Source organism: Populus alba, chromosome 18, assembly GCF_005239225.2.
Source record: "Populus alba chromosome 18, ASM523922v2, whole genome shotgun sequence".
In the NCBI taxonomy this organism is placed as follows: domain Eukaryota; kingdom Viridiplantae; phylum Streptophyta; class Magnoliopsida; order Malpighiales; family Salicaceae; genus Populus; species Populus alba.
Genome location: NC_133301.1, coordinates 364,468 through 389,313, shown reverse-complemented (window position 1 = coordinate 389,313; position 24,846 = coordinate 364,468). Strand labels below are relative to the sequence as shown.

Sequence of the window (24,846 nt, the reverse complement as noted above, 5' to 3'; positions counted from 1 at the left end):
GCTCCAGAATTCAAATTCCGTTCGCCTGAGGATGTTGACTCTATTATTTCAGCTGAAATACCTGACAAGCATCAAGATCCTATTTGCTTTGAGATAGTTTCAAAATTTATGATGCATGGTCCATGTGGTGCTGCAAATCCAAAGGCTCAATGTATGGAAAAGAATAAATGTTCCAAACAATTTCCAAAAAAAAACAAAGATGCAACCATCTTTGGTGAGAATGGCTTTGTTTACTATAAACGACGCATGCAGCCTATGGGTCACATTGTTAAAAATGGCATTTCCCTGTCAAATTGTCATGTTGTCCCATACAACAAAGAACTTTTGCTTCGATACAATGCACACATTAATGTTGAAATTTGTTGTCATTCTCAACACCTTTTTCTTTATCTTTTTGTAGCTATGCTCAAATGGCTGTTGACTTACACCAGTTGCCTCCATCATCAGGAGCTGTCCTCTCATTGGAAACTCAGATAAATGAAAATAGAAGAACAATAAGAGAGATCCTCTGTATGGACCCATACGAACACAAGGTATCTATTATGTTATTCTTTAAATGTTACTTATTGCAATTCATGTCGTGATGCCCAATCCCAGCAATTGTCTAATAGAGATAGATCATCAAATATAGTGTCTAGGATCAAGAATCATGGCATAGAAGTTCAAGGCCTATAATTTTATATCTGATGGCTGGTTCCAGACCCCTATAATATTATGATTACACTGTTGTTGGCAATCGCCAACACTGCATAGCCTTCATTTTTATGAAAAAAAAATGTATGACTTTGTGCTTTAATTGACACCTGCAGAATGAAAGATTTACATGTAAAGCTTTCATAGTTGATTATGATCTCTTCAAGGGATGGTGGTGTCAAAGCTGTCCAGATTGCAACAAGCCACTCTCTGGACTCCCTAATAATTTGCGATGCATGGAGCATGACTATCCATCCTCTGCACCGATCCCATGGTTCAACTAATATGCATACCAAAACATCCTTAAATTTTCAGCTGAAACATATATTAACACATGCTTTTATTTCATTCTTAACTGGAGCTCTTTTTCATATCTTTTAGGTTCAGACTTAACTGCATCGTCAGCGATGGTCAAGATGTCACGAATTTTCTTCTCTCTGGCAAGACAGCTGAGTATTTTTTCAATGCTTCAGCTCATCATTTGGTGTTCGACAAACAATTCACTGACCCATTTACTGTTCCACCTCAAATGATTGAGAAATTAAACAAGACAAAAATATTTCAGCTTCGATTTGGAGCATACAAATCTGTTCTCGGCAGATGTGAGATATATGTTTTGCAACATCTTTGATGAAATACCAACTGAAGCATCTGTTAGCCCACCTAGCCCCATTAAAAACATTGACACGCCAGCCTCAATAACCTCTGCTGCTGGAAGTTCAAGGACTTTCACCCCTCCAACACCAAACGTTGCAGATCCCTTGGATGTAGATCAATCTCAGATTCAGACTCCAGCTTCACAGCATGACACCTCTCCACAAAAAGACACGTTCTATGACAGCTGCCATCGCCAGTCAAAAAGAGCACTAACCTTCAATGATGCTGAGCCACACGACAGGTTTGCTTTGCCTCCCCACACATAACAAATAATTTCAGTGCAAACATGACACACCAGCGGAGGCCACTATCTCATTTCTTTGATATGCATTCCTTTAGTAATTATTCCTTGCCTGATCAACAACTTTATAAATAGTCTTCCCTTTCATTCTTAATATCTTATTTGGCATGCAAATATCATCCCGTGGAATCTTTTTTCAGCTATATCATTATTTTTATTCTTATTTTTTGATTTCAAGATATTAACTTCCAAGACACCACTATCTCATATTTGTTCTACATTCATCCTATGAAAGTTATTACTTAATTGTTCTACTAATAAATAAATTGTTTTGTCTTTCATTCACATTGTTTACATTTCCCATTCCTTAAGTACTTCCTTTCAACATATGATTCAGCACCCAGCTTCCCCACCCAAAACCCTTCAACGAAGACTCATCAAAGGAGCATCTCTACAAAGATGATGACAATCCTGCACCTCAACTTTCAAAGAAGCAGCGCCTCTCCGTTTCATCACCTGAAAAAGTAAGCATCTACTTCTAATTAGTTTCCCTTCTTTATGAACTCACATGCTCAACAATAATTACATCTTCATTTCTCATTACTGATTTATCTTTAAAAAAAATTTAATATTTGTTGCTGTATAAAATTTATAACTTACAGTTACACTGATTTTTTCCAATAGGAAGCCAATTAACATTGGGTTAGTCAATGCTTGCTTTTCCAACATCACAACCTGATTGGGCGTCTTCACCATCTGCGTTGTTGATACAGCTTGCTGCTCATTCACGTCCAATTCTCTACCTATATGTATAAAGCATAAAATATTTACCTCTCACTGCTTTTGTTATGCTTGAACTAACTTTTGCAACTAACTTTGTTAACTATCTGAACTTGACTTTTGCAACTAACTTTGTGAATATACTATCTATTCCCATATAACATGTGCAAAAAAAAATATTACAGATTTTGACACCCGCGGCATCGCGCGGGTATCAAGACTAGTATATATATATTGCCCGTGACCTACCAGTGAACTGCTTTTCAGAAAGAAATTATGATTTAATGTTATTTGAACTTGCTGCTTCAGTTCTTTGATCCCTTATTCCATGTTTAGCACAAAGTAAAAACTACAAGGATTTACTATATTAAAATAAAATGTAATCAATTTCAATTTATGGTTCTTTATACCCAGCAAAATAAATGAAATAAATTTTCGAACAGCAGTGGTGTGAAAATCGCCCTCTACTAGATGGTTGATTATTAGGTAGCTTCCTGTCTTAGGATATGAGTCTTGATGTCGGCATTGAGACTGTATATAAAACTTTACATATAATGATAAAAATAATATATAATTTAAATTTAAAATGGATAAATTATAAATTCACCTTATATATAAATACCTAATTTTCTTAATTTATTTTTAAGATAAAATATTTACTACTCTTGTCTACATTTAATGTTAATCAATAATTTCTTATGCATTCTTTATGTTTGAAATTTTGTTTTGAAATATATGAAAGAATTTAATTATTCCAAATAATTAATCTACACAATCAAGGGTTGATGAAGTGTTACTAATATTATAATAGAATGTTTGGTTTGGAGATGATTTTTTTTTTTTTTTGTGAAGTCCACACAAAAAGCATATATTTTTAGCTTTTAAATGTTTAATTTGTGCTTTAAAAAAAGTTATATCTTTGAAAAAAAAAAACCACCACATTTTCAAGAATCTAATCAATATTCATAAATTACACATCATTCATTCATGGCAGACCGGATCCAAAATTTTCAATCATGGATTGTCCTAATAAATAAATAACACCCATCAGCTCAATTATTATTATTATTTTTTACAAATTAAATAGTGTGAAATTGCAAGTTGGTTTCAACTTTTAGCCAGATACTTAATTGTCGAGATTTTTTTTTTCTTGATGATGAAAGCATATTTAATATTAATATTTTGGAAAATCACAATGGTAGGATTTTTTTTTTTTAGTGGAAGGGGTAAAGGTCGAAAGGGACTTTGCATTTGTGATCAGCTTTTTTTTTTTTTTTATTTATTTATATATATATATATATATATATATATATTTGTTTTTTTTTTGCTTAAAATATATCTATATCTACCATTTTTATGTTGAATTAAAGCCGAGTAATTAAGAATATTTCAGTACTAACCCTATGGTGGTCCAATTCAAATTGCTAGCTAGAAACTTCTCAGATACGAGGATCCCATTACTGCATTGATGAAGTTATTCGAAATAAAATATGAAATACTATTATATGACTACAACTAGGATTCTGTTTCCAATGGGATGACAAGAATGTTAGTTATGATCCATATACCTATAGAGACTCGTCAATAAAATATTGTTTATGATGACGATGTACATTAAGTGAAATTTAATATGTTTTGGTATGAGTTGAAAAAAATTAATTAATGAATCTTAGAATTAATACTTATAAAAAGTTATTTTTAAAATATATTTAATTAAGTCAAAAATTTATCTTTAAAATTATTTAAAAAAAATTATTAGTTTCAATTAATGATGCAAAAATATTTTGAATGAGTTTTTTTTGTGTGTGTTAATAGTAGGAAATTCCTCAAGATTCAAATGGAAAGGGCATTGATAATGTGGCTTCTCTTGTGTTAATGTAACTCCTCTAATAGTATATTTTATCAACAACTTATAATAACAATTTCAGCAGTGACATTATATATCATAATCACCCCCAATAAGATTTCAAATTAAATTAAATGTGATTTTATATAAAAATATTACATGTTATATATATTAAGGATTTCAAATGCATGATATAGGTAAAAAAAAAAAAAAAAAAAAAAACCGGAATACAAAGCTCACTACTAGAAAATTGTTTAAAAACAACAAAATTACCCATAGATAGTTTTTTATCAATAATTTCCGATGATTATAGCAACGGAATATTTAGGTTAGAAATTACTGATTATAATAATGACAGAATCATTTTCGTTGATAAATACTTACAAAATAAAACAATTAAAAAATAAAAAGATTTTATATCAGTGACTCCATCAACAAAAGTACATGTCATCAATTATTGATAGAATTATTGACAATATATTTTCTCTAAATATTCCCTACAATAAGTAAACAAACCTACTTATTTATATTTTAAGTTAATTCGTTTTTGTTTTTTAGTATTTGCAGTATAATTTGCTTGTATATTGTAGTGTTTTGCAACCTTTTCATAGAGAATTAAAATTTGATTTCTATTTTAGGGTTTGTTTTTATTTGAGAAAATTTAAAGCATGTTTTTAATTTGATGTAATTGATTTTGATTTTATAAATTATGTGTGTTATAATGAAAGCAATTATGAGTTATTTATGGGTAACAATCATATTTTGTCAATTTTACTTTTAAGTTGGAAATCGGAGTAATTGCTTCTTTTTTTTTTGGAATTGATAACAATTAAATGGTATTAATTTAGTTTGAATAAGTTTGAATTGAAAAAATGATAAATTATTAGTTGGGTTATCAATTATTTGTCATTAACTGGATTTATTTAGTTGATATTTTTATGCATCATTACATTTTCTTAACAAAAAATAATAATTGGTTATTAGATTGTGAATTAATTTTAATTACCAAAGTTAAATTTTGAACTTATTGTTATATTATTAATAAATGTTGTCATCATTAATCTATATATGTTTTCTAAGTAATGAATAATCATTCGTAGATGTATTTAGATTCACCTGAAGGGTGATATAGGGAAGATTATTATGGAAAGGTTAAGGGTTTTATTAATTTTATACTTTTCAATCCAAAGAATATTAATGGAGGCAAGACTAATTAGATGTCCATTTGTGAAGTGTAGAAACAAAAAGTTCATCTAACTAGATGTTGTAATGATGCATCTCCTAAAAAAAATTCGTTGAGAAATACTTGTGTTGGTTTGCACATAGAGAACCTTGTGTTCGTTACGAAACCATATTAGAAAGGGTTGTTGGCTCAACATCTACTTCTAGCAACATACATGAAGTTATTGATGATAATAGTAATCATTATATAAGTATGGTGATGGATGCAATGAAAATAAATTATGGTTATTTAGGCGAAGTTCATGTGTAAAAGAATAATCAAATATAGATGTATCTATGTTTGTTTTTTTAATCTTTTAAGAGATTTTGATGAACCATTATGAGATGGGTGCACTAATCATAGTAAATTACCAGTCATTGCATGAGTGTTTACCATAAAGTTAGATTATGATATGAGTAAAGCTGGTTATGATAGCATAATTGAATGAGCAAAAAGCATTTTGTCATAAGGAAATAGGTTGAAAGAGAACATTTATGTTGCAAGATTCATGATGAAACCTCTTGGTTTAGAATATCAAAAAATTGTTATATGCCTAAATTTTTTAATGTTGTACTATGGTGAAGATGTAAATTTAATTGATTGTAAAACTTGTAGGTACGCTTAATATAAATCCAATATTGTAAGAGAATGATACTTGTGGCATACAAAAAACTAATATACTTTCCAATTACTCCTAGGCTGTAAATGTAATTTATGTCTTCGAAGACAACCAAGCACATGACATGGCATCATTCTCATGATATGGAGGATGGAGTAATGATATTTCCTTTTAATGGTATATCTTTTTAAGGTAATTTTGTTGTATTCTATTCTTGTTAGTCGATCATACTAACAGTTTACAACTTATCTCTAGGTATGTGTATGAGGTTGAAATTTATGTTCTTATCTACAGTGATACTTATATTCTAGGTAGGAATATAGATGTTTGTCTTCAACCATTGATTTATGAGTTGAAGCAGTTATGGTCATCCGAGGATTTGACATATGATGTCTTGAATAAACATAATTGTTAAATGAAGATAGCTATAGTGTGGACTATAAATATTTTTCCTGTGTATGGGATAGTTTTAGGATGGAGAATATATGGAAAATTAGTTTGTTCATATTGTATAGAAAACAACAAGATCTTCACCTTAATGATTAGTAGTAAAGCTTCTATTTTTTATTGCCATTGTAGATTCTTATCAAGTCACCATCAATACAAAAAAAAAAAAACATAAAAGACTTTTTGAAAGGTAAAGTTGAAATGGATGTAGCACTACCAGTACTGAATTGTATGATGTAGTATCGTAATATGAGAACATTGTATTTGATTTTCAATTTGGTAAGCAAAACTTTCTTGGTTTTGTGTAACCCACAGTTGAGTAAAACAAAGGATAACATAAAAGCTGAATGAATGTAGTTTTATTTTGTGACCATGATAATTTCAATGAATGGTTGTTGTAATTTAAGGTGATTTCGGTGAGAGATGAGGGTTGTTAGATAAGGGAGGAGGTAATGGCAATGTTGATACTGGTATGGGTTCCTAGTTGTTTCAGTGAAAGTTGTTGAATCAAGGGTTCGAGAAGTTTTTATTGTATAGTTATTTTCTTCTTAGAGGTTTTGTAATTTTTTAGCTGTTTTTATTTTATTTCTCATGATTTTAATTTGTCGGTTTTGCTAGATATATAATGTGTTTTCTCAATTGGATTAAAATCCCTTTTGGTAGATTTTAGTTTGTTGTAATACAAAACCACATATTAAACTGTAAAGTAGGAAACTTTAAAACAAAAATAAATTTGCAATTTTTAAGGGAGTAGTAGTTTGAGTTCCAACTTGTAATCCTGTAGGATTGTTAACTAAATATGATTTTTATTTTGCAATGATGTTGTCATGTGTTATCTTGTCATATTGCCCAATGTGTTTTTCATGTGGATTCTCTTTATGTTGATTTTTCCCCCTTGCTTTTTATTCATAATACTTGCTTTGAATACCCTCTATTGTTCATTAAATCTTGATTCCTCTCTTAGTACACTTTCTTTTCTTTTCTTTTTTAATTTCGTGAGTACCTATGCAGTTACTATAGAAATGTTTGGTTCTTCCCTCTTGGTTTTATCAATCTCCTTTATTCTTTATTTGATTTCTCACCATTGTTTTAAAACTGGTTTGTTGAAAATAAGAATTGAATGTAAAATAGTTGATTTTCTTTACAATGACAACCTTTTATAATAACTTCTATATTGTCCGATATCAATTAAAAGGCCAAATAGGGTTCCTTTCCTTTCTAACTTATAGCATATATTCTCAATTGACATTACTATTACCAATAACATGAATTATATTTAGAATATGTTTGCAATGATGTGGCACCAATTTGCAATGACTTGTTTAGCTATATTTTTCACAATATATTAGGTTAGGTCCCATATATTGAAGGTACTGCTGAGATTTTATTTATAAATAGATAGATGCACTAAAACTAAAAACATAAACCATTGATTGGTAATTTAAATGAATATTCTTAGTTATTTAGTTATATTTTTTAGATGCTAAGAAAAGGTATATATAGGGTCAAAACGAAGTATTCATGTATCGTCAAGCAATAGTTTTCCTAAAGGTATATATAGCATCTAACGACACTACCTCATCGACTACCAGTCACATATCTAGGGTCCCATCTGTTAGGGATCCATATTCCAATAAGTTAATTATGAAATGAAAGTCAAATTTAAATATGTAAGAAAATCTAATTTTGTTTAAACTATCATATTAAATTAATGTTAACATGTTATATAGCTTGGAGTTAATTATTTTATTTTCAATTCACAAATACAGAAGATGCATGAACAATAACATCAACGATGAAAATGTCGCTGAAAGTGCCTATTTTTTAATGAAGTCGGCCTAAGTATCATCTAGAATAAAGGCCTATGATTGATGCTTAGTGGGGGGAGTTCAAGGTTAGTACATAATCAATACTTTTAGTGGATAAAAGATTTTTAAAAAATTTATGAACTAATTATTTTACAGAAAAAATAATTTCGAGGAAAAAAATTGGTGGGGTGAGGTAAACTCAAAGGTAGCAAGGCAAGTCTCAGAAAATCATAAGGCAACTAGGTAAGTTTTAATGTGTGATGTTTGTAAAATTTTAAACTTTTATTTTGTTATATTTTTTAGTTTAACAAATTTTTGAACCAGGTTACTCTATTTCTAGTATAAATCACACACATATGCTAAGAGAAAAGTCAACTTAGATGACTTTGAGGAGTGGAAGAATTATAGATCTTCCCACATCACTAAGAGCAACTGGGAGAGGTATTTAGAGTTTTATATGTTGAAGGGTTTTAAAAGGCGTTCATGGAGTGGATCCTCAAACATAAATAAAAGAGACTTACAGTTCTATTAGCAAGTATATAGGTGATCATTTCCTTTTACAAACCATGTAAAACACCTGGTAAGAGAGCCTGTTTTAATTTCAAGTATTTTTTAAAATCATACCTATAATTTATGTTCAACTAATAATCAATAAATTTATTTTGCAAACTAAACAACTTGGGTGTGAGCCTCCTAAAATAAAATTGTATATGAAAACATATATACACAAAAAGGATAGACGAAAAGGGGTGCAACAGTTTGTTGATAGCAGAGCTAAGATGTTTATTAAAAGTAGATTTTGAAACCTTTTTATATTGTTTGGACTAATTTTTTTTCATCCATATCTCAAAGTTTTTTTTTTTTTTTTTTTTAAGTCTAGGAATAATATAACATTATTATGCATGCAAAACATGGAGTGGGCCCTTCAACTCATCCAAAATACTATCCAGATTTATGTTTGGAGGCTAGAACAATTGGTGGACTTGATAGGAATCAAGTTTGCAATATCTCTATGATTGTAGCCCGAGATGTGAGATCAAGTTGTAGTGTCTCAATTATAAGCACCCCACCATCCAACCAGAGTTAACCATCATCATCTGTTGAGAAGTTAGTTGAACAACGAGTCAGTGCTCTAAAAGCTGAAATAGAGGCAAAGTATGAAGCATAACAAAAAAAAAAAAGTTGGAGGAGATCATGGAAAAGTATGAAGTATACTTTTCCGGTCATTATCCTCCCCATACGAATTTTCATGAGATTTTCCTCTCCCTCCACCTTCACCTACAAATGAGCTTGTAATAGATATGTATATACATTTGTAATTGATTTTTACATTATAAAAAATATATTCCTCGGTTTAATTGATTTTTAAAGACATTTGTAATTGTTTTTCACATTATATAAAATTTGTTCTTTAATTTAAATTAGTTGTTTGATGTTGTTTAATGCCATTATGAAATTGTTTTATAGCATTTTTATAAAATAAAATTGTCTAAATATCAATAGAAATCATGTTGATAATTGATCATTCTCTTCATCGGGGAATTACGAAGAGTTATTTTCAATCTACACCGACAAAATATATCGTCAGTGAAACCATTAGTTACATATAATATTTTTGACATAATTATCCTTCTAAATTTCATTGGTAATATTTACTAATGAATTTTGCAACAGATATGGTCTTTTTTTTTAAGTTTCAACTACATTAATTTATTGCTATATTCGTTGGTATAAAAATCACTAATAAAATTACTAAAAAATATAACATCAACAACAAGATGCTTCCTAATGATTTTTGCATCAGTAAATCTTTCAATAATTACCGACATAATAATATTTTATAGGTGTTTTGAATGTTTCGGTTGTGGCTCAAAATTCATTGAAGAAATTGGATTTGACCCTCGACAAGATATCACTTGGTGCAAATTCAAACAGCCGTCTATGGTGCAGGCATAATTTTTCTTACTTCCAATTTATGATTGTATCTCATGGAAAAAGCTCAGCCTGGATGGCCAATTATTTGACAAAACTGATTGGATTTCTACGGGAGAAGAAAGGGACTTAAAAAAACTATTGAGAAACTTAACATTTTTTGAGTGGAAATGAAATCATTTTAACACTATTTATTTAATTTTAATATTTGAAAAGCTTTGAAAAAATATAAATGAATTCTACAATTAATTAAATTTTTATGGATATGCAAGTTATACTAAAGAGTATATGATTTGTTTCAGAATTGAAAATATTAAAAATTAATTAATCTCCCTCTATCTCACACATATGCTTGGAATAAATCTTTCAGCATGACGACAAGTTGGATAAATGATATATTTTCCCAAATTCAAGTTAAATGAATTCTACAATTTTAAAATTTATTTTACACAACAAAAAAAAAATCAATTATCAAATCAATTCAATCTACTTTCTAACATATATTGGTTCCAAAAAGTTGGCTGGTTCAAATTGCTCGAGGGTTCTCAACATATTAATTCCCAATGTAGCTAGGCTTTCAAACATGCTTCCTACAATGTTGCTATGTTATGTAATAATGCCATGGAAGATCGTGATCACACAGACAGACAAACATAAAAGTTGTTTGTTTGACTTTTTCTACAAAATATTTGGCAGAATTTGTAGAACTATGCAATATCATCAGTTTCTGTACCCAGCTAGCTGGGATGGGTTTTGATTGGCAATCCTGTAGCGCTTTCTGTAAAAAAGTGGTTTCTTTGGATTTTCATCTGATGAGGAGTTTATAGGAATAATAGAGTTCATAACAGCAGCAAAGCCTCCATCATTGACTCAGTTCGTGAGCTCAAGTTTCATAAGAAGATCACTTCTTGATGATGTTATTCAGAATTCCAAGTATTTAATTTTGATGCATCTCAAAGGTGGAACTCTGCTGGCAATTTCTCTTGAAAAAAATAAATAAAAATCCCCAAAGGGCAACATTGAAGCCCAAAACCTAGCTAGGTCCTCATTAGGTTACATAAACAAGAAGGGAGAGGAAGGATTGAGAGAGAGATCAAAGAGAGAGAAAGCAAGGTATTGAGCGATGACTGGTCTTCTTGTTTTTGTCCGTAATTAACGAACTTTCAATTCCTTGAGCATGTCAGCACTGTTAGTTCTTATATTTTGTGCTGACAGTAAACTTAGCCAACCAACTTTCAAGTTTCTAGAACTCTGATGCCCAAATGTTAGTTCCAGAGAAGAAAACAAATAGAAGGGCAGTTGAATTTTTAATTTTAATATTTAGCTTTTTATCGACATTTTATTATACTTTTATATTTTTTCTCGTTTTTTTTTTAATTCAGTGGATTTCATTAATTAAACACACAAAGAGCACACGAGTGGTTAAGCTAGCACCCAGGGCTTAAAAAGAAAACAATTCAAATTGGAGAAAATAATTAAATAAATAAGAGGGCATGCAACGTGAAATAAACCCAAATTGACACAACACAAATAGCCGTCCAAGATCTTAAAAAAAAATACTCCAACTTGTTTTCTTTTGCTTAAAATTATTATATATTACCAAAAGCTTAAATTTGTTAAATGATCATGCTCAGGAATAATTTTCTATGAATCATTTACTTTTTAAAATTCATATTAATTCACACTATAGATATTTTATTATACGAACTCCAATATTACCATATTAAAATTTTTTATTCATTCAAAAGCAAAATTAAATAGTTAATGTTATAATTCAAGAATGTTTTTATATTAACTCTGTATTACAATGATAACAGCAAGAATCATTTATATTTCATAAATGTTTTAGCTAGCCTTCTAGTTATAAGTTCTAAAATTATACTAGAAAATAATATAAATTACATCTTGATATCTCACTCAACAGTTTAATTTATTAGATTAAAATGTTTTTTGACATGTAATGTGAGCCTATATAAATTTAGAAGGTGTGTTAAAGAATAATATATATAAATTATATTTTAAGACATCACCTAACAATTTAAGTAATTAATTTAAGATTTTGTTTTGACAAATATAATTTCTCTAATTCTATTAATCTTTCAAAATAAAATTTCCCAGTAATATTGAATATTGAGGTGGTGAGAGCTTGGAAAGACAAAAAAGCGTTAGGAAATCTGAGAGCAACCATTTAATTTTCATAAATGTATGGGGTCCGGTCGCATAGTGATGAATGGTGAAGTGGTCCTATTTATAGCTTGCACGTTCAACTCTATCTTTTGTATGTATTATTGGTTCAATTCATTACAAATACAGTGATCTCACGCTGTTTGACAACGAATCTATGCATACCATCAATAATAAAAGCCAAGAGAAAGCAGCACCGCAACCAGAGGACAGAGAGGAGGCAGTGAGAGCAGGAAGCGAGGGAGAAATGGGAAGAAAGCCAGGGTGTTCAAAGGATGGTCTCAACAAAGGAGCATGGACACCTCTTGAAGATAAAATGCTTATGGATTATTTAAAGATCCATGGTGAAGGAAAATGGAGCAATATTGTCAGAGTAACAGGTAATTAACAAATGATGCTCTCATATATATACTCTATACATGCTGTGCATGAGTAATAGAATGTTATATGGATGGAAGAATTGGGCTGTATCTGATGCATGCATTCGTATTGTAGGACTCAAGAGATGTGGAAAGAGCTGCAGGCTTCGTTGGATGAATTATCTGAGACCTAATATAAAGAGAGGCAACTTCTCTGATGACGAAGAAGACCTCATTATCAGGCTGCACAAGCTCTTGGGCAACAGGTGCTGTGTACATGCATTATTACTTCTTCCAAATGTTTTGTTATTTATGGATATGAATGGGTGATACTTAGTGAACTCCTCCCTCTCTTTTCTCGCCAGATGGTCTCTGATAGCAGGAAGACTTCCTGGACGAACAGATAATGAGATAAAGAATTATTGGCACACCACTATTGCTAAGAAGGCACAACAGAGGCAACTCCGGGGCCAGCCGAGAGTCGGTAGGAAACAAATAGCATCGGGATCTCAAAATGGGGCGGCGTCAGATTTAAAGAATCAGAGCACCATTGAATCACAGTGCACCACCGGGATGGTTGCTGCCACCACTACATTACAGGAAAACACAGCTCAAGATCATCAAGATAGTATTGCAATGCCAAAATCCACCAACAGCGACTTGCAACATGATATGCCTAAGACATATGAAAATGAATCATCAAGCAAGGGGTCTCAAAATGGGGCAGCATCAAATTTCAAGAATCAGAGCACCATCGAATCACAGTGCACTACCGGGGTGGTTGCCGCCACCCCTACATTACAGGAAAACACAGCTCAAGAACATCAATATAGTACTATTGCAATGGCACAATCCACCAGCAGCAACTTGCAATATTATATTCCTAAGACAAATGAAAATGAATCATCAAGCAAGGGGTTGGCATCTGGGGAGGATTATAATTCATCCAACATTATGATGGATTACGATTACATGGAGGACTTCAGCAAGATTCTTGATTCAGACTTCACAAGGTTAAGTGACATCCATGATATTATTAGCACTGACCATCGTTCCAATAACACCATTGAGGTAAACGGCGATCATCCTGGTGTCTCTACTAACGGATGCAAATCGAGAGAAACAGCAGAGTTTCCTGGGAAATTGTTGGACTCAGATCATTGGTCTAGCAATAAATGTATTCTAGCTGACCAAGGTTTTGATTTCATGTCATTGCTTTCATTTCTTGATTCAACCGATGACGAATGGACAGCAGATGCTTGAGGTACTAAAGTACTTTAGGTTGTTTTTATATCCTCGTTTTTCAAGAAATCTTTAGTCCGAATCTCAGCCTTGTAACGCTAAAATAAATAAAACAAAGAAAAGCGTCCTGCGGTACTGTGCATCGATGGGGTACAAGATGCTGTAGCTGAATGAATGATTGAACTCTTTAGTTAGTTGCAGCTTCTATCTAGCTAACACTTGTAGTTTTTTTTATACGTAGTTACTGGTTATTTTTTAAAATAATTTATATTTATAAATATATTAAAATAAATTTATTAATGAATTTTAACAAATTTTCGTACTGGTCGCACTCCAAAACTGTGCTAGATTTGAAAGGTTACGTCTTACACGTAGCTCCTGTCACACTGTCCTCTTCTTTTTCTTGTTTTGAGCAATAAAAATAAAGTTTGAATCTTAATCATCCATCCACCTTGCATCCTTCAATTTTTCAGAGTAATTGGTTTCAATTCATGATATTTATCTTTATTTATTTTGATTTACGTACGTTTGTCATTTCTCTCCTGAGATATCATATCAGAATGTGGTTTGTGGAAACAGTAACCACTCAATTAATATCTGTAAATAATTAATTGTTGTATTTGGTTCCATTAAAAGGACGGTCACATCGCCAAAACTAAGAAAAACGAGAGTAATTAATTAGAGAAAAAGAGAAGAATATTCTTCCACTCATAGAAAAATCAAAATAATATAAGTGAGCCCCGTTAAAGAATATCGATTTCGAAGGGCCTCATAAAACTTTTAAGTTTGGAGTTCTATAGGTTATTTGGTATAGCATCAAAATGGCTTCAAAATAGTTCTTGATATCATATGAAGAGGGTATTTGAAAATGTGGTAGCGGTTGCTTTTCAAATAGTTTTTCATGCCGAAAAGCATGCCAATAATATTTTTTCATTTTTTAAAAATCATTTTTAATATCAGCACATCAAAACGATCCAGAAAGTACAAATCGAACTCAATTTTAGTAAAAAAAAAAAAATGAATTTTTGTAAAAAGCTGTTTGGACTGCAGTGCCAAACAGCCTCGAAAGCCTCTTGAAGCACTATCAAGAGTTAGAATCTATTGTCTGTTATTTTTTTATAATTAAATTAAAAATTAGCACAGGAAATTAATGATTTCATGTAAGTTAAAAATTAAGTCTAATAACTTATTCTTCTTTTCTTCAATGTAGTCATTTTATAATCATGAAATCAATACAGGGGCAATTTTGTATTTTAAAAAAAATAATATCTTAGAAATAAATGCATAGTAAATTTACTCAGTTATCTCTAGAATCATAAATTTTTAAACTTGGGTTAAATGGTTTATTTGTCTTTATATATATATATATATATTTTGTAATTATGAGGTTAAGATAGGGATAATTTTTCATTTTAAAATAATCGATTTGTTTTTGACAGAAAAATTGTTAGTGCGCTTAAAACCCCTCATCATGATTTTTTTATTTTATTGGATTAGAGCCGGTTCAATATATTTTTAACTTTGTACTTGACCCAATTCAGTTGGAACAATGAAGAATATCTTCACTATTCACGTGAATAGTAACAGCATGCTACATTATTCACTTATTAGAGTAGTCATACTCCAATATTCACATGAACAGTAAAGCATGGTTACAATGTTTGATGATTTCTCCGCACAAAAAGCACTAAAATTGTGTTTTTGGTAAACCTACATCACAGTTATAAATTATAATGGGTCCTACCGGCAATAAAATTGTATTTTTTGCTTAACCAAATAACAAATAGTTGTCGGCCATTAAAGCAGTGCGTGCAGCTATGTTAGTAGATGGAAATTATACAATCACGACAGGTATCAAAAACTCAAATAAGTGTTTTGAAAAAAAAAAAAAAAGGAATTATGAAAGAAGAAAAAGAAAAATAAACTAATTAATACCTAGTAAAAAAATTAATGTGTCCGTGCAAAGAAGACGGACATAAGAAATTTAGAAGCACCCATTTCTTAGCAGGCCAGTAATAAAAAGCTCCATTGTAGCATGGAGAGAGACGCATCAAATGAAATATATAAGATGTTGAAGTCTAATTATTCAGACCCAGACTTATGGTTTCCTTTGCTTCTCCATCATCCTTTTTTATCATCATCTCAAGTTATGATTTATAGAATCAATATGTCATTCGATCAAGACCTAATTTGATATTTTCTTTTCTTTTTCAATATAGTATTATTTTTTATTTTTTAATATAAAAATATTGATTTAATTCATTTGTATTAACTTGTTCAACTCATAATTCAGAGTATTATCGTTAAAATCACAAATTAAATCATAAAATCATATAATTTTATGGTTAATAGGTATTTTAACGTGTAAACAAGGATTAAAAACTTAAAAATTAATAAAATCAAACTTAACTCATGTAAAATTAATAAACTCATCAAAATCATGTAAAATCATAATCTTACACCTGAGTTTTCGAGTTTATAAGTAATTCTAAATTAACTCTCTTTTCTCGACAATTGTAATAATTTACGCCTGCGCAGTGCAAGACCAGCAGCCCCATATATTTCTCCCGGATCTCTTTCTGGTGACGAAGCACGCTTTTGTGCTGATTGCTTTAGAAGTAATTAATAATTTATGATTTCTCCTTCTGACAATGTTCCTGTTGCCTTCTCTGGCGGCCCTTCCTCCCGGTTTTCCTTTTTCCTTTCCCTGTAAATTAATGCATGCAAGGGTGTGTTTTTGTTTTTTGTTTTCTTTTAACTAAATTGTCCAAGCTATTGTAGCCTAATAGGTAGCAGTTCATCTACATGTTTGGCGGCGTTTCATGTTATAAAAAACATCGTTTTTACGCAGACACACATGATTGAAGTTTTTATCGTGTTCCAGCAATCTAGCCACTAACTTGTTCTCTGTAAAAAATTTGAAAGGTGGTCACATGTTGCACTTGTCCTTCTTTCTTCTTTTTATTGATTTAGGCAATCAAAATAAAATGGAATCTTAATCCCACCTCTTTCTTATTGTCTTCTCTCTTTTGAAACATCATTGCGACACCTATTATTGCAAGTATAATTTAGCAGTGATATTTTTACGACTTCATTAAAAAAAAAAAAAAAAAATCAAGCACTCTTCAATTACAAGGATTGCTTAATAATGATGGGGATAATTACAAAAAAAAATGTTTTCACTTCTCTAACTGTAATATTGTCATTATAATGTAAAATTAAAAACTCAAGAATAAAAAAAAATTAAAAAAAAATATATTTTTATTAAGGATTTCTCTTTAAACTCTTTTAGTCTCTTTTTATGTTTATTCAAAATGTTGAATTACAAACCTTTTATAGACATAAAATCTAAATAATTAATGAATTAAATTAATATAAAAATAAATCTTAATTTGAACATGAATTGTATTCTACTAACTGAATCAATTAACTGTTTTTAAACCATTCGATCGTTTTTAAATTAGTGGATTCGATTTTAATTTATTCTAACTAATTGACTAGTTTTCAATTGGTAAATTGATTATTTTTTTTTATTTTTTTAAAACTGAAATCTGATTTAGTTTCAATGCTAGCTATTTGATATCTTCAGTTATAAAAAATATGGTGTTCAAAGTTACATGAGATTCGAGAGTTGAGAGTTAATTGTTTTCTCTCCGTGAGATCAAGTTTTTAATATAAGAATGTTTTCGCCTTCGTTTTATTACGCAAAAAAAACTAATTGACAGCAACAGTGAAGAGGAAAACTGGATTGGCTATTTACGAGCTTTGTCCACACGCCCACCGTGAACTGCCCTGAAAATTTAGAAAAAGTTAGGTGTTCGACTGTCGAGATCAGAGAGAATATTGTGTACAGTAAGAGAACCGGTGACTTGAGAGAAAAAGGACGTCGTTTAATATTTATTTTTATAAGTAATTTAATTATCTTATTGAATTTAAAATTTTTTTTTGTTGATCAAGATATAAAATATGATTTTTATAAGTTATAAAAAAATAAAAACATAATCAAATCTTAAAAAAAAAGAATTATAATTATTTCATAATAATATGATCATGAGGAGAAATGTAGAAAAACCAAACACAAAGCAAGGAGGGAGCACAAGTGAGCCACCTAAAAAATCATACAAAACAAAACGAGAGTGTCCTAGGGAAAACATAAGCAATGGCCTAGAATTTTTATTTTATTTTTTATCATAGTGTTAAAAATTAAAAAAAAAAATTATTAATTTTAATATATTTTCAAGCTAAAAATATTTTAAAAACAATATACTTTTTTTTTATTTTATAAAACAAGAGTAAATGAATATAATTTAATAAATGGCACACATAAATCAAGAAAGTGTTCGATATTATTAAAATCATTGAATAAATACGATTTAATTAATGAATCACACTTGAATTGCATGTTTTAAATATGCGGTGAAAGGGATGCGTGCTTGATCTGCACGTGTAAGGAGTTAAATTAATTGTTGTATTTTAGAAGTAGGTAGATCATATTTTTCAAACCAGCTTCACACACTAAACCTAATTAAAATATTTAAGTATCTGATTTTTTTTTTTTTAAAAAAGGTTTTCTTCTCTGCCCATTCAATAACCAATCCTAGAATTAATATTTAAGAAAAAATATTTTCTTTAATATAACTAGTTTAGATGTGGGAAATTTTTTGTAAGATAATTTTTTTAAAAAATAATTAATTTCAGTTAACATACAAATTAAATATAAACTTCATGAAAGCTTGTAAGAGATGAAAATTCTATAAAAATATATACATCATTGGAAGAAATAAATTTTTTTATAAATTTCTTAGCTTCGTTATATTTATGAATGTGGTCTCAACATTGAAAAGATAGCTTAATAATAACAGGGATATGGGTTGGGATTAAGCTACAAGATCGAATTTTTTTTTTTTTTTTTATTTGATTGTTTTACATTATGGGATCTTTTGCTCATTAAATGTAGATCAAAGTTTGGACCTGTAGCTGGGTTCTAAGTATTAATCTGGGCTAGGTTGATTCTACAGTATATGATCCTTCCTTTGCATTGTAAGGGACATGAGCCCCGTTTGGGCTAAGCCCACTCAGTTCATTTGCTGAGTTGAGGACTTTTGTTTAAGATATAGCAGCCAACCTTTCTTCACCTAGCTAGTTGGTCTACCAAATATTTCACCACAAGCCCAACTCCAGTTGCTCGAGTTAGGGTTCATGGTCATGGTTTAGACTTGTCTAGTTATGTTTATGCAATGAGAAGAAAAGAAAAAATAAAATAAAAAGACCAAGATTTCAGCAAATGTTGGGGTGTTTTCTGTAACATAATACATTTTTTCATTTCTAGTTTTCTTCTCTTTTTAGTTTTCAACGAGAAATTAGAAAATGTATTCATTTGTTGAAAACAAAGACGAATTTGTTTAACAAATAAAAAAAATAAAAAACCATTATAATAATCATCTTAATATCTTAAATCTACAATAATTTAATTATTCATTCAATATGGAAAATTTATATTATCAACTTAAAAAATGTTTGTATTTGATTTATAATAAAAATAAATAAATTTATGACACTAACCAAATATATAAAAAATAAAAAAATGATTTTAACTTTTTTACATTGCTAAAAAGTATTTGTATATAATAGAAAAAAAAGTATTATCATTGTCTTTTTTTCATTTTTTTTTAAAAGGTAAAAAACCTGTAAAATAAAACTACGAAGAACTTTTAAAATATATTTTTCAAACTCGTACAAAATGAAGAAACTACTTTTTCATTTTTATGAACAGAGAAATATATATTGTATTTGAACATAAAACTTTAATTTTCCTCTTTATTAACTCAAAATTCTTAAAATATTATAATATTACTTTGTATCTCAACGTACGGCTTCTACATGTCTCCCTTCAAATCTGAAGATTATACCTTTTTATAGGTCCATAAACAGCGATCAATATGTGTATTCTCTTCGTAACTATCTCTTTCTTTGTGTTTTGGGACTAATAATTGCTTGAAATCATATACCACTAGCTAGAGGTGATCATTTCCGGTTCGATTCAGCTTTTACCTAAAAAAACAACCAAACTGAAAAAAAAAAAAAAAAAACAAAGAGACCCGAAACCGAACCGGACCCGGCCCAAACCGGTCGGTTCCGGTTCGGTTCCGGTTTGGTTTTTTAGCCAAAAAACCGGATAAACCTATATGCATTTTTTGAGCTTTTTTTGGACCTTTAATAGGCTTTTTAATGGGCAACTACTGAATGCTTGCAAATACCTAATCTGCAAAAGAGGCAAGTTCGCTCCCGTATTTGTTGCAGTAAATTCCAGAAGTGGGATTGGCTGTGAAAATAATCCAAAGAAAATGATTCAAATGAGCGTTCTTTTAACCTTGCTGAATAATTCTTGAAGTAATTAGCTTTTACTGCATATCCTGCACCAGCAGCTAGTGCTACGGCCACTACCTATAAATCCATATCCAGCCTTTCTCTTGACAAAGAAATTAATCAACAATAGACTCCAAGAATGATAATCAAGTTAGGATCTAAAATTAAAGCCACTAAATAACAAATAGGCAGGGTTTATGAGAGAGCAAAAACCTAATGGAAGAAGAAACTGAACATACTTGGTTGAAAAACACAAGATCAAGGCATCAACACGGAGGAAAACAAAGATAAGCATTTTGATAAAGAGAGAGTCGTTCAATATTGCAACTTTGGCCGCGGAAGAATGCAAACAAGATTTTGCCCCGTGAAAAAGCCTTGAAAAGCACTTTTTGGGGCCATTTACTCGGTGTCGGTGAGTAGTGAGAGTGAGAGTCTGAGAGTTGAGAGGAGAGAATCGAGAGATTGAAAATTGAAATTGAAATTGAAATTTTACTGTTTAGGGTTAGCGGAGAGAAGAGATTAGAGAGGGGCGCGGCGTGCAACAACGTTTTCTATTTATATTAGGGAGTACGGACCCCTTTTTTTTAACCGATCCGGTCTGGTCCAGTTAATCCGGTTTTTGCATTGCAAAACCGAAAACCGAACCGAACCGGGGTTTTTTTCTATATAATCTAATCGGTTTACTCGGTTTTATTATTCTGTTCGGTTTTTTCGGTTAATTTTTTGTCGGTTTTATCGGTTTACTCGGTTTTTTGGTTTTTTTAAACACCCCTACCACTAGCAATGAAATTTAAGAAAACTTTAAGAAATAGAGACAAGGCATGCAATTGATCATATCTATTATTAGAAAATAATATAAATTATATATTATAATATTAAGTTGAGTTGGTTTTTTTACATATATTTTGGTCAATTCTTCTTCTTCTTTTTTTGGTAACCTGGGGTGTCCGGGCCAGCTTTTGCGTATCACAACTAATCTCTGGACTCACTAAATATCCCACAAGTCCAGTGAGCATGTAAGGCACCGCGGGGATGACAGACGTACATAAGTGGGGCTTGAACCCTGGTGTGGAGGAAAAGAATAAGTCCCTTCAACTACTAGGTCACAACCCCCATATGTATATTTTGGTCAATTCTTGCTTTGATTTGTAGACATCAATCTTGGGTGTAAATGGAACTAAGCTATGGCTAGTGTGGTCACAAGGCTAAGAACCCGTTGGGGGGGAATTTTCCTTTCTGAAAAATACATGAAGCTGATCAGCTCTTTTGAGTGATGTGCCACGTGCATAGCCACACTCTTGACCCCACACGTGGTTTGGACACGTGGCATCAACCCTGTGGTTTGCGATGCACTGTTGTGATCTGCTTCACGTGAAGCCCCATCAGCCTATTCCCACTTCTTTGGGGGTGGCCGGGGGGACCTGCGCCTAATTAATTCTTCCTCTTAGCTAAACCATCAAAGCAATAAGAGAGACCATTGTCCCCGTTTCTCTCTCTACACATGATTGATTGCATGATTCATTCTCTTTTCTTCATTCTTAAGAGAAATGATTTCATGTATAGAAACAATGGCAGATGCAGTCAATAGTCTTCCTCCTCCTCCTCTTATTATTATTATTATTATTATTATTACAAGGCAGATGCTAATTAGAACAGTCACGCGATTGAACATCATGAAGCCCTTCTAGTTCTCTTGTTAAGAATTTAATTTTCTTCTCTTAATTAGTATTTGATGCATGTTTTTGAAGACATATTCTCTTATCATCTTTCCATTCTTAATTTATTTTTCACTGATTTGCAGGAATGCTTAAGCCGTAACTATTGTTTTTTTTTTCTTCTTAATTTTATGTTGGCATGATTCCTCGAGTACATGGGATCATGCCAAAACCTTTTAGACAAAGGCAGCATCAATCGATCCCCCTTCTCCTGTAGTTTAGCCACTAACCAATACAAATATGTCACACCATCGATCAAACTCGTATTGCCACTGTCTCTTGTATAGAAACAGCCACCAATTCGATTAATTGGGCTGACATATCTCAAGATATTGGAACAAGTTCTTCTATTCCCCAATGAAAAAGAAGAATTATCAAACTATATATAGATGATAAATTTCTGTGCACGAAAAGAAAAGGAAGCCAACTCATGAACTTAGTTATTAGAGAACACAACATTACAAATCTACAATAGAAAACCTTAACATGAGGTTTCAAGCTTGTTTTAGTACATACCAAACGAAGGAACGACCTGAACCTAGTTCCAATTATTATTCCTACACACTGGGAAATTAAAAAAAAAAAAAAAGCACACCGAATTTCGAAAACAAACAATGTCCTAGCTAGGGGAAATAAACTGGCAAAGCACACTCACTCTATGATAAGTACGACTGCATGAGGAAAGGCCTAGCTAGAGAAACATAATAGAGAGCTTACATATCTCTAACATGGAAAATGTTAGGGTTCTTAATGACAATATCGTACATGTAGACAGAGTTGAACTTGGAGAAGTCCCTAGGAAGAGAGATCAGGTCAATGGAAGATTGCTTGTGGAACTGGAAGAGGTCAGGGTCGCCTCCATAGTACCTCTCCCATCCTAACTCATTCAAGATTTGTTCAAGGGAAGAGTATGAGGATACCACTTGGCCTGATGGCAAGTGCACCAATACCTTTCTCCTAGAGCCACCTCCACTCCCTCCACTAGAATCCGCTGCAGGGTTCTCCACCAGGCGAATTACACCATTGTTTTTGAAAAACCAAACTCCTGACATTTTCTTTTGAAAAACTAGTCTTTTGATGAAGTGCTTGGCTGTGTTAGGGTTTTAGCTAAGAAGAGAGCAGTAGCTTGAGGGTTGGTGAGTAAAGGAGGGGAGAGGAGGGGGGTATTTATTTGTGTCGGGGGGCAGAAAAAACAAGAGGAAAATACTCTAGGAGTGGGGTTTAATTATGATGGGCATGTTAATTTGGCTTTGGTATAGAATCTAGATATAGTGGGTCCTATGGCATTAAATATATTAGGGTACAACGATGCTCCTAGGGTGTCATTTCTGGGCACAGTGCCATCCTCCCGCGGGGCTGGCTGTGGAGAATCCATATAGGTTGTGGAAGCTATAGTTTGCTTTAGAATAGAGAATCTCCTAGGGTGTCATGAGGACTCCTTTGTAAAAACTATATAGTTCTTTCCAAAGTCAATCAACAAAAGATGTTTGCACCCATTTAAATCACGAGATGTCCACGTGAAGAGAGTGTGTGAGGTTGGGAGATATTGAGGCACGTAAAATTTCTGCGTTTGCTGGGTTAAGTGGCTTTTGGGAGCTTTCTTTTTGGTGATTACTACTCATCATTGGAGAAAGATGGAAACCTTAAAGGTGTTTTTAGAGCTTTTGACGTCAATTCACCATTTGTCATTAGTTCTGGAATTCCTAGAAACAAATTGTGGCTATAGCCAGCCAGCCAGGGTCTATCGGCCATAATATCAGAAATTAAAAGAAATTGAATTCAATTATATAAAATTCATGGACATTCACATTGTAGAACTTGATTGGCTAGCTTGAATTTCTTGACGCGTCAACGTCAAAATGAATGTTTAGCCAAGTTCCTTGTACTTTAATTATCCATACAGTTTATCAAAAACTAATTAATGAGTCTCTTAATAGCAATATATATATATATATATATATATATATATATATATATATATATATATAATTTGTGCATGTTGATCATATCCCTAATATAATTGTTTTTTTTCCCTCCAAAAAGCTCATCTTTCTTAATATAGATCTTCCCATCATATGTAGTTCTCTTTAATTTCTTGTGACTATTTTTTTAAAATATAAATAAAAAGGAATATAAAATTAAGAAAATTGGGTTATATATAATTGGATTTAAATATATAGTTTTTTTTTTTTCAAATTAATAGGTAAACTTGACCAACTTGACCCTTCATATTTCTCCTAACATTATAATTACTTATAATTACTTAGAATAGTTTAAATCTCTTAAACAGATGTGGAATTTTTTTTGAAAAAACAAATGATTTAATTAAATTAAGACTTGATGCTCTTAGAAAATATATTCATGTTGTATTATTGGATACATTTTTGCTTTAGGATAGAGTCGTAGTGTTGAATGAGCTTGATTGCATCGAAAATAGGCTATATATCTACAGTACTATATATATTACTTTTTGAAGCATGGATAGAGATTTAATTAATTATGTTGGCATGATGGTAAAACCCATATCCAAATATGAGGCAGAACTTCATGTAATCATCAATAAAATTAGACTATTATATATAAAAAAAAAAATCCATAACCAAATCACACATACAATTAGTCGAGTTGATGTGGCCAGGTTCTGTCAAAAAATCATCTCAACCCAATAGCTTAAACTTTTAGGTGAGGTTCCAAAATATGATTTATATTATTCTCTAACACACCCCCTCAAATGA

At 31.2% G+C, this 24,846-nt stretch overlaps 2 protein-coding genes and 3 long non-coding RNA genes across 5 annotated transcripts; 3 read left to right on the top strand and 2 right to left on the bottom strand.

Moving 5' to 3' along the window:
• Positions 1-406: 406 nt before the first annotated feature.
• On the top strand, positions 407-1,285 carry LOC140954947 (uncharacterized). The gene is made up of 3 exons (XR_012168633.1): positions 407-533; positions 810-967; positions 1,075-1,285. It is a non-coding gene; the product is annotated as an uncharacterized lncRNA (long non-coding RNA).
• A 54-nt stretch (positions 1,286-1,339) lies between these two features.
• LOC118059487 (uncharacterized) lies at positions 1,340-2,387 on the top strand. Its single transcript, XR_004689317.2, has 3 exons — positions 1,340-1,591; positions 1,989-2,115; positions 2,276-2,387. It is a non-coding gene; the product is annotated as an uncharacterized lncRNA (long non-coding RNA).
• LOC140954932 (uncharacterized) lies at positions 1,881-2,391 on the bottom strand. Its single transcript, XR_012168585.1, has 2 exons — positions 2,252-2,391; positions 1,881-2,107 (listed from the first exon to the last, which is right to left on the bottom strand). It is a non-coding gene; the product is annotated as an uncharacterized lncRNA (long non-coding RNA).
• A 10,156-nt stretch (positions 2,392-12,547) lies between these two features.
• LOC118059511 (uncharacterized) lies at positions 12,548-14,176 on the top strand. The gene is made up of 3 exons (XM_035072399.2): positions 12,548-12,809; positions 12,925-13,054; positions 13,154-14,176. The coding sequence occupies exons 1-3, from the start codon at positions 12,587-12,589 to the stop codon at positions 14,049-14,051; spliced, it is 1,251 nt and encodes a 416-aa protein (XP_034928290.1). The 5' UTR covers positions 12,548-12,586; the 3' UTR covers positions 14,052-14,176.
• An 8,353-nt stretch (positions 14,177-22,529) lies between these two features.
• On the bottom strand, positions 22,530-23,259 carry LOC118059486 (flowering-promoting factor 1). The gene has a single exon (XM_035072379.1). The coding sequence runs from the start codon at positions 23,161-23,163 to the stop codon at positions 22,825-22,827; it is 339 nt and encodes a 112-aa protein (XP_034928270.1). The 5' UTR covers positions 23,164-23,259; the 3' UTR covers positions 22,530-22,824.
• Between the last annotated feature and the right edge of the window lie 1,587 nt (positions 23,260-24,846).

Excerpts from the sequence above, each read along its gene's own strand:
- LOC118059511 (XM_035072399.2), top strand. The coding sequence starts at position 12,587 with ATGCATACCATCAATAATAAAAGCCAAGAGAAAGCAGCACCGCAACCA. Across the intron at positions 12,810-12,924 it reads CAATATTGTCAGAGTAACAG|GACTCAAGAGATGTGGAAAG; the intron begins GTAATTAACAAA and ends TTCGTATTGTAG. Across the intron at positions 13,055-13,153 it reads CACAAGCTCTTGGGCAACAG|ATGGTCTCTGATAGCAGGAA; the intron begins GTGCTGTGTACA and ends TTTTCTCGCCAG.
- LOC118059486 (XM_035072379.1), bottom strand. The coding sequence starts at position 23,163 with ATGTCAGGAGTTTGGTTTTTCAAAAACAATGGTGTAATTCGCCTGGTG.